General features: G+C 38.5%; 2 protein-coding genes across 2 annotated transcripts; one reads left to right on the top strand and one right to left on the bottom strand.

Moving 5' to 3' along the window:
- Window positions 1-975: 975 nt before the first annotated feature.
- LOC122024912 lies at window positions 976-11,552 on the top strand. The gene is made up of 2 exons (XM_042583648.1): window positions 976-1,630; window positions 11,325-11,552. Exon 1 carries the CDS (start codon window positions 986-988, stop codon window positions 1,517-1,519), a length of 534 nt encoding a protein of 177 aa, XP_042439582.1. The 5' UTR covers window positions 976-985; the 3' UTR covers window positions 1,520-1,630; window positions 11,325-11,552.
- Window positions 1,778-2,506, bottom strand: LOC122023141 (zinc finger protein 8-like). The gene has a single exon (XM_042581231.1). The coding sequence runs from the start codon at window positions 2,504-2,506 to the stop codon at window positions 1,778-1,780; it is 729 nt and encodes a 242-aa protein (XP_042437165.1).
- Window positions 11,553-14,865: the final 3,313 nt, after the last annotated feature.

Below are 14,865 nucleotides of genomic sequence, written 5' to 3'. Positions count from 1 at the left end.
TAATTAATCCGATGGTCGGTTGAAATAGTGAGATTAGATCCATTACCTCTAGAATTAATCGGATCGTAAGAGCTGAATATCTTGATTACTAAAAAAATATTGTAGCCACACTTTGGGGCGTCTTATGCACCCAGGGAGCACAATAAATTCACCTCTCATGTTCGAACCACTAGAACCATTAGGCATTATGTGAATGTCACTTACGCAAAACTTAGATTTTGATTTTGGATTTACCTTGTGAAATGTAAAAAAATTCCATAAGATGAGACTGATATAAATTATATTGTTAAACAAAATTAAAATAATATAAATTAAATTCTCACACAAATGTTACCAAATCTCCAGCCAGATTAATCAAAATATAGGGGCGTCCATAGGGATGATAATGGGATGAGATGGGACAGGTTTGTCATCTCTATCTCCGTCCTTGAATTATAGTCCTGATCCCATCCTAATTTTATTTAATCGGAGAATCCCTATCCTGGATCCCGTGGAGATTAAATCCCCACCTCACCTCAATCCCCGTTTCAAATGTTCATTGACTTAGCAAAAAAGTTTTTAATTTTCAACCCTTTTAATAAAAGTAAAATATAATATATCAATTATAATAAATTATATTATATTATTAATGGGTAAGTTCGGAAATAGGAATAACATTCCCATAGTCCTCCCGTTTAACTTTTGAGAATTTAAAAAATTCCCAAACTTTGAACATGAAAAAACACTCCGAACCCATCTCATTTCGTGTTTTTCCCAAGGTCCTGAATTCATAGAAAAAATTATCATTCCTACTCATGCTATAATTTTAAATATTCACCATTGGAGAGAATATTTTTGTTAGATTGAATGTAAACCTTTGGCAGCTGAGAAAGATGGCCTGTAAATATTGAGTGTAATATTTAATTGTGAAAATTGAAATATTTAAGAAGTGGAATATTTGTTCCATGATATGATATGGATGTATAAATATTTGGAAGAAATATTTATGCTCGACTGCAGCGAGTGCGAGTCGGTCATTTACGGATTAATTAATCGATTAAAAAAGACTCCCGAACTGGATACGGGATGTGTTGCGCTGCGCGCTGGTGTCGGTGTGAGCGCGAGAGAGCGCAGAGGAAGCAATAGGAGAGGGATGGGCGTCGCGATTTTAGACGGATCGACATTGCGATCCGTCGTCGGCGACGAGGTGGCCTTCAACCGGAGCATCTACGAGCGGCTCGCGGTGCTCGAGCTCAACGGCGGCGGCGTCCTCTCCGGCGCCCCTGAGTCCTTCCGCCTCCTCAAGCCTCACTTCGGCCTAGATCGCCGCCTTCTACAACTCCATCCTGGATTCCTCGTCGACATCGACCGCGACGAGCTTCGCTCCAGGATTCGCAAACATCCTTCTCGCCATCGGCGACTCCCCGATCCAGGTCATCCTGGAGGAGCACGAACCTGGACCCAGGCCCCGGCAGCAGGCGGTCGATCTCGAGGCCTCGCAGATCGCCGCTGCTTCCCCTTTCTCGATGGTGCTTTCTAACGTTCACCGGTTACCGCGGAGCAGCGGACCTCTCCTTCCACCGAGCAGTGAACATCTAGCATCCGTTAGGGGACGAGCTTCGTGGGTGCCTAGTTGCGTGCCACGTTTCAGGTGCTTTATTTATTGTATTGTTCAATTCGTGGTCTAAAAAAAATAATATACTGATAAAAAAGAAAATATTTTATTTATTTATTAAACAGACCAGAAAATTTAATTAATTAAAAAAAAGAGCTAAGAATTACGAGGAAATAGGATTAATCATAGGCACAAATCCAAACTCATGCGTTTCGGAGGCGCTGATGGAGAAGAAGAGCCAGTGAAACCGTTACCGTTCCCAGCAACGTGACCTCCTCCTCGGGAGTCCGCTGATTGATCCGCTGCTGCTGGTCCTCCTCCTCGTCTTGTCGTCAATGGGAACGCTGTGATACGCGAGTCCACGCTGGGCATCCCACCGGGAACCCCGCCCGGCCGCCAGATTCCCCGCCAGGAGCTGCCGCCGATGGTCTGGCCCGGCGCCGTCAGACCGTCGTAGAAACCAGTGGCGGCATGGAACGGTGCTGGCACGCTGACGTGGTGGTGGTGATAGTTGAGGAGGCCGTAGAAGTGGTGGCGGTCGGCGGCGGCCCAATCACCGTGGTGGGCCTGGAGGTGAGCCCGCTTCGCGTGCTGGCGCTCGCGCTTGTGGGCGTTCTGGTGCCCGCCTAGGGCTTGCGAGGTCGGGAATTGGCGACAGCAGTAGTGGCACTCGAACTTACGCGCTCTCTCGCCGCCTCCGTTGGTGATCGATGAATTGGTGATGGTGGAGTGGTCTTTGGTGGTGTTGATCTCTTCTTCTGTGCTGTGGCAACTGGGGACTTCGATGCCGAAGAGGCGGATGGTCGAGGCGTTGCCGCCGGTGGCGGGTTTCGGGGTGGTAGGTCTGGTGAAGGGAAGCTGGGCGAATGAGTCTACGGCGCCCATGAAATCGTGCGCTATTGGCTCGCTCATCTTTTTAGCTGCTGCTTGCTAGCTGTATGATGAATTACCTCAGTCGATTGTAGGCAGTACGTCTAGGTATGGAGGACGAAAGGAGAGGTGATAGTACAACAAAAGCTATATCTTTTGCCCCTTATTCTGTTTGATCCTAATTCATTTGACTGATTAGGCTCACTAAGATGATGGTGTTTGATATCCCACTTTCACCTGCAGTTAGGAGGGTGATGGCGCTGTGACGTGTTCTGTCTATTATGAACACTCAGAATGAGGGAGGGAGCGTAATATCGACAATGAAGCTGATCACATTTTTGATAGCAGTACCGACTATAGATGTAGAGGCTGTTGCTTGTGGTTGAATGATTGAGTCGGTATGGTGGAGCTGGCTTTTAGCTTGTCAAACAACCACTAAATACCACGATAAAACTACAGGATCACCTCTCCATGGTGAATCTGCTCCTCTTTTTATTCTGTTCAATTTTCTACTTCACAACTTTGGCTTTCATGCATGTGTAAGAAGCTAGCACAGACAGCAGCGGAGGAACAAGTACGTGACCACCTCTCTCTCTCTCTCTCTCTCTGTTGCTGTGTTTACCCACGCTTCAGTATTGGAAACAACTCCATTTGGCACTGTCTTTAATCTGTAGCTGTTGCCTATTTATATCTGGTGGCTGGATGCTGCAGAGCACGGCAAGTGGTCCTGGAGAACGAAAGGTATGTGATGCTTCTTGATAGTTAATTTGCTTATGTTTATTTGCATCTTATGCTATCAAGTCTTCCTGCGGGCATGTTTTAAGGGGTGCGTGTTGGCTTAGGGACGGGTTTGCGGAGGCGTTGGGGGCGAGCGAATCACCTTTTGCCACAATGTTTTAAGGGGGACGGCATATATCATGACTTGGTCAAAATTCTGCTTCATTTGGCTCAGAATTTAGCATGTAGACATATCATCAAAGCCATTATGAAGGAAAAACGCTATCAAAAGTATTACAAAGATGCCTGGTATGGCTAAAGTTAATAGGTAGTTATATCATGCAGATACTATCCTATGCAGCGGGTATTAATCCTGAGGCTAACAAAAGGACCTCCTTGTAATTATCAAGGAAAAACACAGCGTTGGTATTGTTAGCAAATAATCTATTTTTATAGGTATACCTGTCCACGCACTTCACTTCTTGCATTGGTATGGGCCATAAAAGACAAATTTCATGCATATAACAAGGTAAGATTGATGCAAATTTCATCTAGCTGTAGTATGTAGAATCCTTTGGGGCATCTATCTGTCCAGTTTATTGATGGCTGTATGTATATATGTGTCTAAAAACATTGGTTCAGTAATCTGAGTTTTTGCCATTGTCCTTGGAAGTCTGAGGTAGACACAACGAAAAACTACAGGACCACAGTGAAACATTTTTAGCCAAAATTTATTGTGCATGTATGCATATCTAAACTAAGTTATTTTCTTAACTAGACAAAAATTGAAGTCATTTCAAGAACAGCTGAGCTCATAAAAGTCAGTGTCAAAATTGAAGGTTGATGTTAAGTTCATTTGTCTGCCAATAATGGATACATCAAGGAATGAAGGAAACCACAATTTTAGGATATCTGTTTTTTAGCTTGAGACATGCGCTGGATGAATGATGGTCGTAGAACAAGACTCTTGCCTATGTGAGATAAAAGGGCCGACCACTTAGCAGGGTCATTTAGGCTCTCTGACTAATTCTTGATTACTTTAGTAGTAAGATGGAAAACCTTATTCTTGTGCTAAAGCTCCCTGCCACTCCCTCTTTGTCTCTATAACTAAATATCTTTTTGGTAAAAAAGAGGTTACTTTGTCCATGCATGCCAGACATAGTCTGTAATTGTTCCCTCTTATTTATTACTGCTGATGCTTCATCTTTTTCTGCTTTCTTCTCCCTCATTTGTACTCTGCACTGGTCCTGTGAAATGGACACAACAGAAACCATAAATCCACTGTAGTTCTCTGGATTATTAATCCACCTAAAAAAACAACCCTTGTGATAACCAAATTCAAACTAAGTCATGCTCCACTAACTTATTACCAACATGTACCACTCTAGGATTCATGTAAGCTCGTTTTCTCCATAACTCCATAATTACTGATTGCATACCCACTTGATCCATTGGCTTTCATGGTGGACAAAGGACATACTTGTTACATAGATCTTTCCTAACATATTTGCTTCACGTGATTACACACGCACAATCATGCTGAGATCCATTAGTGGCAGAGGGAGGAACCATTTAATAAGGAAAAGTTTTAAAACATTCCCAAATTATGGCTGGTTGTAAAGAGATGAACTCATTTCTAGCTACAGAAACTTGAAGAAGGGCACATCACATACATATCATGAACTCTAACACTGAATCAATTATTGAACTCAAACTTTGAAGAAGAGGATCTTTTGGAACATGATTAACCCCTAATCAATTCCAAGAGAGCTGGTTCTGTGCATTAATACTTTGGTGGCCTTTTCAAGGCATGAAGTGGTTGTGCTGCTGGCAGAGAGATATAATCTTTTAGGACCACTAAGGAAGGAGTGGGGTCACAACAAGGCCTCTTAGATCAAATAAATTGAAGTTGTCTTCTGATGAAGCCAAAAAAGAAATGAAAGTGAACTGTAGGTGCCTCTTTGGTCGTCTGCTATGATTAGGCTTGTGGGCACTGTTGCTTCAAAATGATTTGGCTTCCTTTCTAAACCATGATTTAAGATGATTGAATAGCCCTTGTCATTGCCACTCCCTTTCTCTCCTGTCACTATTCTTTACCTTTTGCTGTTTTTACCACCTAATTTTAGTTCCTAAGGTTTGTTGTAATTAGATTGAAAGGTTACACTTACTCTGTGGAAAAAACAATGCACCTCTAGGAAATGTGCTTGAAAATCTAAAAGTTAGCTGGATTAAGTGGGTGCCAAATTGTAATAGGAGAAATGAAAGATCCAATTCCAGCTATGATGGATATAAAGTCAGTATGAAATCCTTTATAAATCCCTCTTCTGGTGGGTATATACGTACTTATTTTCTTTATCTCATATTCATTTCTTTATTGTGTGTATTCATTTTTAGATTATTTGCATCAATTTTCCAAATCCTAACCTGCATCCACTTTTTTATTGGACATCTGTACTGATTATTTAGTTCATAGAATATATATTTGGTTACAAACAACATGCCAACACCTTTATAAGACTTTTGATAGTATAGGTCTCCGTAGAATATTTGCAGGCTTGCTGCTTGCATAATTATCTAAAGAAAGTCACAAAGAAGACCTGCTTATATATTTGACATGCATGGTAGCTACATATGTCCGTGCTTTTTGGCATCTAGATATCTGCATTTCACTTTGTCAATGTTTGGATGCTGCAGAAATTTGATAGGATAATAGTAAACGGTCAATGATAGGGAGGTTTAGAAATTAAATAATGCTAATAGGGAAAATGCTAGTATTACATGCAAAACCAATCTAACCAAGTCATACCAATGTCCCGTGTATATTGATTATTAGTGGCCATGCTTTTTTAAAATGATCATATCTGCCAGATTAAAACAGGTGGTCCTCAATGGTTTTGTTTTCCTATTTTACTACACGTTTATATTTTAGAGTACAGTTAAGCAAACTTGATAAGAAAAATAGACAAGTCGAGGACACAAGGAGGATAAAAAATAAGTTTTTCACACACTTTTTCATTCATCATTACATATCCTATTTATAGGCTAATACATCACATATTAAAAAACCCCACTAACTCCACTAACACCACAACATTAACCACTATCCTCCACCACTAACTCAACTTGTCAACTCATTGACCCACTAACACCACATTACAACCATTACCCTACTATTTCTCTCCACTAACTCAATTAAAACATGCTCACTAACACACTAATTTTATCAACAATCCCTTCCTTAAACTGATATTCCAAATGTACTAATCAGTTTAAAAAGAGTCAAACTTTTAAACTCCATGTAGAAACACCAAGTAGCTTTCTGAGCTTTTGAAATGTAGCAAATTTGAGAGGCTTGGTTAGTATATCAACAATTTGATCCTCGCCTCTTACATCTATGTGTTTACTCCGACCATGTAGCATTGGATTTTTAGAAAGTTTTATTGTCAAACTGTTGTTGCAATAAATTTGAATAGGTCCATCCTCTTTGAAATATAATTATGTAAGAATCTTCTTTAGCTAAATAACTTGACAAGCACAAGATGTTGCAGCAACAAACTCAGCTTCCGTGGATGATAATGTAACGATTGATTGTTTTTTCGAAGACCATGAAATAGCTCCTGTACCTACATGAAAATGTACCCAAACGTACTTTTTCGATCATCTAGATCTCCTGCATAATCACTGTCTGTAAAATCAAATAGATCTGACTTTTCTCCCTTTTTATAAAACAACCCAAACTCTTTAGTACCTTGCAAGTATCGAAAAATTCTCTTTGCAGCTAAGAGATGCATTTCTGTAGCACAATCCATGTATCTACTAATCATACTTACAGCATGCATAATATTAGGTCTCGTCGCTATCAAATACATTAAACTCCCCACTATTTGTTTGTAAAGTGTGGCATCAACCTTCTTTCTTCCAATATCTTTATGTAACTTCACTCCAAACTCAGAAGGAGTATTCACAGGATTGCAATATTTCATTTGAAACTTGTCGAGAATTTCTTGCACATATCTTCTTTGAGAAATAAAAATTCCAACAGAAGCTTGCACCACTTCAATACCAAGGAAATAATGCATCATATCAAGATCAGACATTTCAAATTCTTTCATCATAGATTTTTAAAATTTTTCAAATATAGATGTACTATTTCCAGTGTAGATTAAGTTATCTACATATAAACAAACCATCAATATTTTTCCTCCATCATCAATCTTAATAAAAAGAGTATGTTCATAAGAGCATTTTTGAAAGCCTTCCTTCAAAAAATAAATTTTTATACGATTATACCAAGCCCAACTTGTTTTAATCCATATAGAGCTTTCTTTAATCTATAAACTCTATGTTCATTACCAAATTTCACATAACCCAGAGGTTGATCGATAAATACCTCTTCTTTTAAATCTCCATTGAGGAATGCTGATTTGACATCAAATTGAAAGATATGCCATGAATTTTGTGCCGCCATCGCTATCACCACTCTGATTGTATCATGTCTTGCTACAAGAGCAAAAACTTCTTTATAGTCAACACCAAACTCTTGTTTATAACCCTTCACCACCAAGCGTGCTTTGTACTTGTCAATCTCACCATGTTCATATAGCTTTGTCTTGTAAACCCACTTTACACCAATAGTCTTTTTCCCTTTAGGAAGATCACATAACTCTCATGTATTATTTTTTTCAATTGTTGTAATTTCATCATCCATAGCTTTTCTCCATTTTAATTCTTTAACAACTACTTCAAAAAAAGTGGGGTCACAATTTGAAAACAAAGCAAAATGTGTAAAAGGATCATCACCTTGATCAATTGCCACCTCATAATCAGACATCTATGTTGGTCTTCTTTGAACACGTTGTGGCCTTTGTGATTCTGCTTCAACCGAACTTTGATCTGCTATAGGAATATTTTGAGAGATTTCCTCATGTTGCTCATCCTCTATAGGTTGTTGTACTTTCTCATCATCATCAAAATCAACAGGGATAATTTTTTTAACGCCATTTTGATTCCATGGCCAAGTGTCTTTTTCATCAAAAATAACATCACGACTTATAATGATTTTCTTAGTGCAAGGATTATATAATCTATAAGCTTTTGATGTATTACTCATACTAAGAAAAATGCAGTTTTCACCTTTGCTGTCTAGTTTCTTTTTCCTTTCATCTGGAATATGAGCATAAGTGATACACCAAAAATCCGAAAATGATCAACAGTCGGTTTTTTTCCACTCCAGGCTTCCTCCGGTGTCATGTTTTGAATAGATAATGTAGGACTTCTATTCAATATATGGATGCTCCAATTAACTGCTTCTGGCAAAAAACTGTTAGGAATACCACTTGTCGTTAGAAGGCTTCACACCATATTCATAATAGTGCGGTTCTTTCTCTCGCATATACCATTCTATTGAGGTGTGTAAGCTATTGTAAGTTGTCTCTTGATTCCATGATTTTTACAAAAATTTGCAAATTCATGTGAGTTATATTCTCCACCACGATCTGTATGCAGAACTTTAATAGAGTTGCCAATTTCTTTCTCGACGAGTACTTTATAATTTTTGAAAGCTGTAAAGGTTTCGGATTTTTCTTGCAACAAATAAATCCATATTTTGCGACTATAATCATCAATAAAGGTAATTATGTATCTTTTACCTCCATTAGTATGCGGTGTTATTGGTCCGCAAATATCTGAATGAATAAGCTCCAATGCCACCTTTGCTCTCTAAGATTTTCCTTGTGGGAATTGATTACGGTGTTGTTTGCTAACAACACATTCTTCACAAACTTGAGGAGTTGTAATTTGAGGAAGACCGATCACCATATTCTTCTGTTTTAGTGTTTTCAATCCACTAAAATTTAGATGCCCGTAGCAAAAGTGCCATAACCATGCCTCATCATCAACATTTGCTGAAAAATATGAATGTGGTGTAGTATGAAGATAAAGCGGAAACATACGATTTGCTGTCATATTAACTTGTGCAATTAAGCCCAACTTTGCATCTCGAATCCGACAGACTCCTTTAATAGCAATTTCATATCCTTTTTCTTGTGATTGACCCACACTAAGCAAATTAGCTTTTAAATCGGGCACAAAAAGAACATTAGAGATAATATGGGTAGAGTCTCCTTTTGCTTGTATGGTTACCTTTCCTTTTCTCATAACAAAAATGGTAGAGTTGTCGCCAAATTTGATAGAACTGCGAAAGGATTCATCTAAGTCTAAAAATGTATCCTTTTCTCCACACATGTGATTGCTGCAGCCTGTATCTAGATACCATATATTCCGTTGTGTTTCTCTTTCTCATGGCATACCATTAAAAGGGACACTTCTTCTTCTGCAAAGTTAGTCTGATCTCCATTTTGTTTCTTCAAATTAGTATAACATTCTGATCTATAATGGCCATACCTATGATGTCGGTAATATTCAACATTAGACTTGTCTGCTGACTTTGTTCTATTAGTTGTAGAATAATGGCCTCCACGTCCTCTATCTCTTCTTTGAAAATAGCTTTCTTGGTGTTGATATTGTTGTTGGTTCTCATGATCATTGTTGTTTCTGCCTCCTCTTCCTCGTCCTCTATCACTTCTACCATTTGTAGAGTGATTTTCTAATAAAGCCTTCAATGCTTGCTCCTCTTTTTCACATTGATTGATTTTCTGCTAATGTACTAATAATGAATTTTGTAATTCATCAATTGAAAGTAGACTTACATCATTTGCTTCTTCAATGACACAGACAACAAAATTAAATTTTGGTGTCATAGATCGAAGAATTTTTTCGACGATGAGAACATCCTCTGTCTTGTCGCCAAGGATCCGCATTTTGTTGACGATTGCCATCGTTCTTGAAAAATAATCTGAAACTGATTCTACTAATTTTATTCGGAGCATTTCGAACTCCGAACGAAGTGCTTGAAGCTACTGCCTCTTAGCTCTTGTTGTACCTTGGTACTTCTTTTTCATAGAATCCCATATATCTTTGGTGGTATCCTTGCAGAGAATGATTTCCAAGATTGAGCGATCAATAGCTTGGAAGAGATAATTCTTTGCTTTAAGATCTTTCAATTGCGCATCTGTTAGCGTAACACCTTCTATCGGTTCTGCTACTCCAGAAATCACGACCGTCCAATATTCTTTAGATCTTAAAAAATTCTCCATGAGCATGCTCCAATAGTCATAGTGACCATTAAATCGAGGAATGACAGGTTGTACAAAATTTTTAGAAGACATAACTCTCTTCGAAACCTCGCTTTGATACCACTGATAAGAAAATAGACGAGTCGAGGACACAAGGAGGATAAAAAATAAGTTTTTCACACACTTTCATTGATCATTACATGTCCTATTTATAGGCTAATACATCACATATTAAAAAAACTCACTAACTCCACTAACACCACAACATTAACCACTATCCTCCACCACTAACTCAACTTGCCAACTCATTGACCCACTAACATCACATTACAACCATTACCCTATTATTTCTCTCCACTAACTCAATTAAAACATGCCCATTAACACACTAATTTTATCAACAAAACTAAGAGTATACACATCAACTTCTCTAAACATAGAATTTACCTTAAATTTTATATTTTACGTAATAAAAATCTTTGCATCAGCTACCCTATCCATTTTCTAAATTTAAAATAATAATAATAATAATAAAAAGTATTTAGATTTCATGAATAATACTTTAAATTTAGGGAATGAAATCCATTTCTTAAATATTAAAATATCATTTAATTTGTGAGAGAGAAAAAAATAAAGGGAATGGATTGGGTAATGAAAAGTAGATATTTCATAGGGGAAGAGAAAAATAATAAAAAAAGTGGAAGAGAGAGAAGAAAGCAAGAAAAAAAATAAAGATAATGAAAATTTTAGGATAGTAGATGTAGTGTGTAGTGAAAAATGATTATCTAAATTTAAAGTGTTTATCCCAAATTTTAGAGATATTATAGAGAAACTGGTGTGGATGTTCTAATAAAGCTATCTATCTTTGTTTACCCTTAATTGCATTATTATGTGAAGAGTAGGTTTTGTGTTTGATCATTATCATCATCCATATCAGTCTGCATCAACATCAGCCATCTATCTTTGTTACCCTTAATTGCTTTTATTTGACTGTCTGAGTTCTATCCCAGGGGATGACAGTTCATGAAGATTTCATGGAGATGGCACATTTGATGATCAAGTCGATCTGGATCATTTATGTCGTCAACAAGGCCCCAATTTGGCAGCATGAGGACACGGCACGAAGATACTTAGATATCCACATTTCTTTCTATTCATGTTTGCTTTGTTAACTAACACCTTGGATTAGTTTATTTTTTTACAATGACTTCTAAACAAGAAGGAAACTTTAGTCTTAATCTCCATTTGCCGGTGGTGACTTGCACAAAATGCAAACACCAGAAGGAATTTCCTCAGCTACAGATTTCTCCTATGCCTAGATCAGAAACGCTTCATGTGATGTGACAAAGTTAAAGGTAATGGTGGATCAGTGGAATATATCTTTTGACATAGCTTTGCTTCTTTCTAGTCTTTGCCTCTACCAAGACCAATTGTTCCTTTTGCCCCCTTTCGTGTTCTTTCAGTTCGTCTCAAAATGCAGAGGTAACGATGAAGCGTTGCACGCACATCCCTGGCAATGATTCTTGGTTAGTTTACTTAACCTTCAAAAATCATATTTGTGCCAAATCTAATCATGCATTATCTCTTGTTGATTCCTAGGTAGTATTACAAATATGTTGGCCTAACCTGATCAAAATGGATCTAGGAATAGTGTGAGTAACAAATAAGATCGCATGATTAGTTGAAGTCCTTCCTCAATCATTTTCTTCCTGGACAAATTCTGAGATATGTCAAGGAACATGAATCGAATTCAATCTAGTGCCACAGAACATGATCCCTGATAACATCACCCCCATCCATCAGTTCGATGAGCCATCATGTTTGCCAGGATGGCCGTCTCCCCATGATCACCTTTTGTTACAATGTTCTCATCCATCAGGTCCTCTGTGCAGCTACCAAAACCAGTGCCATGTAGGGGGACTGACTCTGCTTCAAACATTCATCCTTTCTATGAAAAAAAAACTGTTTTAAAGTTGATATCGATCTTTCCTTCTTGATCGGATGGTTTTGTAAGACCGTTAGATTCGATAGAGGGGGGGGGGGGGTGAATATCGATTCGAAAATCTCGAGTTAAAACGCAGCGGAAAAGTAAAGAAGTAAAGAGATGAACACTGTTGATTTTTTACTTCGTTCGGAGCCTGTGACGACTCCCACTCGAAGGCCCGTACTCCTTGAGTACTTTCGTTGGGCAATTTACTAGCAATTCGGATAATTACAGTTTACGTACAAATATTGCTAATGAAAAAGAAAGAAAACAAAGCTAACCGACAAACAATGAATTAAAAAGAGAGCCGGAGTGAGTCGTCGGAGCTTTGTGAACGTTGTTGGAGCGCAGAGCAGCAGAGTGATTGGACTCAGAGTTCTCAGAAGACTGATGTTTTGAAGCTCCTGCCTGGGGCTTCTTTTATATGCTGCTCCGGGCGCCTGGATCCCCTTCGGGCGCCTGGAATGTGACGTAGCACTCCCAACCAGCATGCTCCAAGTGTCAACGTCGTCCTGGGGAAAAAATTTGCCTCCGGGCGCCCGGACTTCTGGGCGCCCGGAGCCATTCCGGGCGCCCGGACTCCCACTGTTTCCTACCTGCAAAACAGTGTTAGTCCGAGGCAAATAAACCCTGCAGCACAATTTGTTAGCACATTTTTACAGGTACGCTCAGTAATAAAAATTAGCATCCAGAGTATGACTTAGATTCCGTCTTTCCGAGACCGGAATCTAGTCACGATCTCGACTTAGATATCCGAAATGGATCTAAGCCGGATCGACGCCTAATGTTCCCTTCCCGGGAACGCGTCCTCGCAGTCACTCCCCTCCAGTGACTTACCTCACTTACCTGCCAGACGTCCGGTCAGCCCGTTGACCCGTCGACCCGTCGACCCGTCGACCCGTCTGGACTTCTTGCCAAGCGTCCGGTCAGCCCGTCGACCCGCTTGGACTTCTCGCCAGCTATCCGGTCAGCCCGTCGACCCGCTTGGACTTCTCGCCAAGCGTCCGGTCAGCCCGTCGCCAGCTATCCGGTCAGCCCGTCGACCTAGCTGGACTTTTCCTGCACACTTGATAAAAGTGTCAGACAACAACACAACTAACTTAACCCATTTGTCATTCATCAAAATCTGGGTTAGACCGTTAGTGCTACCCGCACCAACAATCTCCCCCTTTTTGATGGAATGACAACCTAGTTAAGTTAGTGAAAGCATATGTACGAAACAACATGCATTTGTGTGGTTTTAAAGTTAGTTTGAGTTTTCAAATTGGTTTAGCTAACTTAACCACCTAACCCTCCTCCCCCTTTGGCATTCATCAAAAAAGAACAAGGGTAAATAAGCATAGTGTTTAAGTTACCTAATCATGAAAAATAACTGAGTTTGGTTCAAAATTCAAGGATAAAAGTACACTCTTTAAATCCAAGAAAAATCAATTTGACTTTGGGGGAGTTTAAAAAAAACTTGTTTAACGCATTTGTTCTTTAGCTTTTGAAAATTTGCTAAGTGTAGATTGTCTAATTTTCAATCATAAGTGTATAAGGTCTAATGTTTCAAACCAAATTTCCAAAACAAGTTTGAGAAAATATATTTTTCAAAACTGATTTATTTTTCAACACTAAGTTTGTAAAAGATTCAATTTTCAAAATCAAAGATAATGATTTTGAGAAGCTTAGTTTGTAAAATTTAGCTTTGAAATTAAGATCATATTTTTAGAATGTGTTTGTAAAATTTGTTTTCTAAAATCAAATTTTCAAAGTGTAAAAGTGTTAAACCCATGGTTTAAAATACTTGAAAAGGTCAGTTTTCAAAGACTAGGAAAAATGGATAAAAAGTTTGTGAGGTAAAAGAATTTCACAATTTTAAACAAGTTGTTTTTAAAATTTGATTTTCAAAATTAAGTTTAAAATTCAATTTGGAAAACTAAAGTAGTTTTATTTCTCCCCCTGAAATTGATACTTAACTCTAACCAGCTGTCTAACCAATTAGGTACTAACTAACTATCAGAAGATAGTAGCTTTCACTAGGTTAGTCAGATTAAGGAAATTATAATCAGTCAGTGTTTGACTTGACTGATGAACTTTAATCTGATTAATATCTGAATTGTATTTAACGTCCAAACTTATGTTGATGCACTGAAATAAGCATCTTAAGTCCAGACAGTTGGCCTATGCATCTCACCCCTTTCTATGTTTGTCAAACACAAGCAAGGTAACCCTAGGGTGTTGGTGAGATGCTCAAAAACTAGTCCTATGGGTACATGCTTTCTAAGGATGTAAACCTAGTCTAAGGCCAAAACTGTTTTTGAAAATCTAAAAATGGAAAGTTTGAAAACAAACAAGTTTAGCCTATAAGTTGGTGAAATCAATTTCGAAAGTATTTTTGAGATTTCCTAGTCTATTGAGCACATCCCTAATTGTCGTCGTAAGTTGCTAAATTCACTTTCAGGGAGTGGTTTTGTAAAAATGTTAGCTAAATTTGATTTAGACTCAACGTACTTGAGTTCAATATCACCTTTAGTAACATGATCTCTGATGAAGTGATGCCTAATTTCAATATGTTTGGTTCTTGA

This window comes from Zingiber officinale, chromosome 9B (assembly GCF_018446385.1).
Source record: "Zingiber officinale cultivar Zhangliang chromosome 9B, Zo_v1.1, whole genome shotgun sequence".
NCBI lineage: Eukaryota > Viridiplantae > Streptophyta > Magnoliopsida > Zingiberales > Zingiberaceae > Zingiber > Zingiber officinale.
Note: the sequence above shows the minus strand (reverse complement) of the source record. Positions and strands in the feature narration are given on the sequence as shown.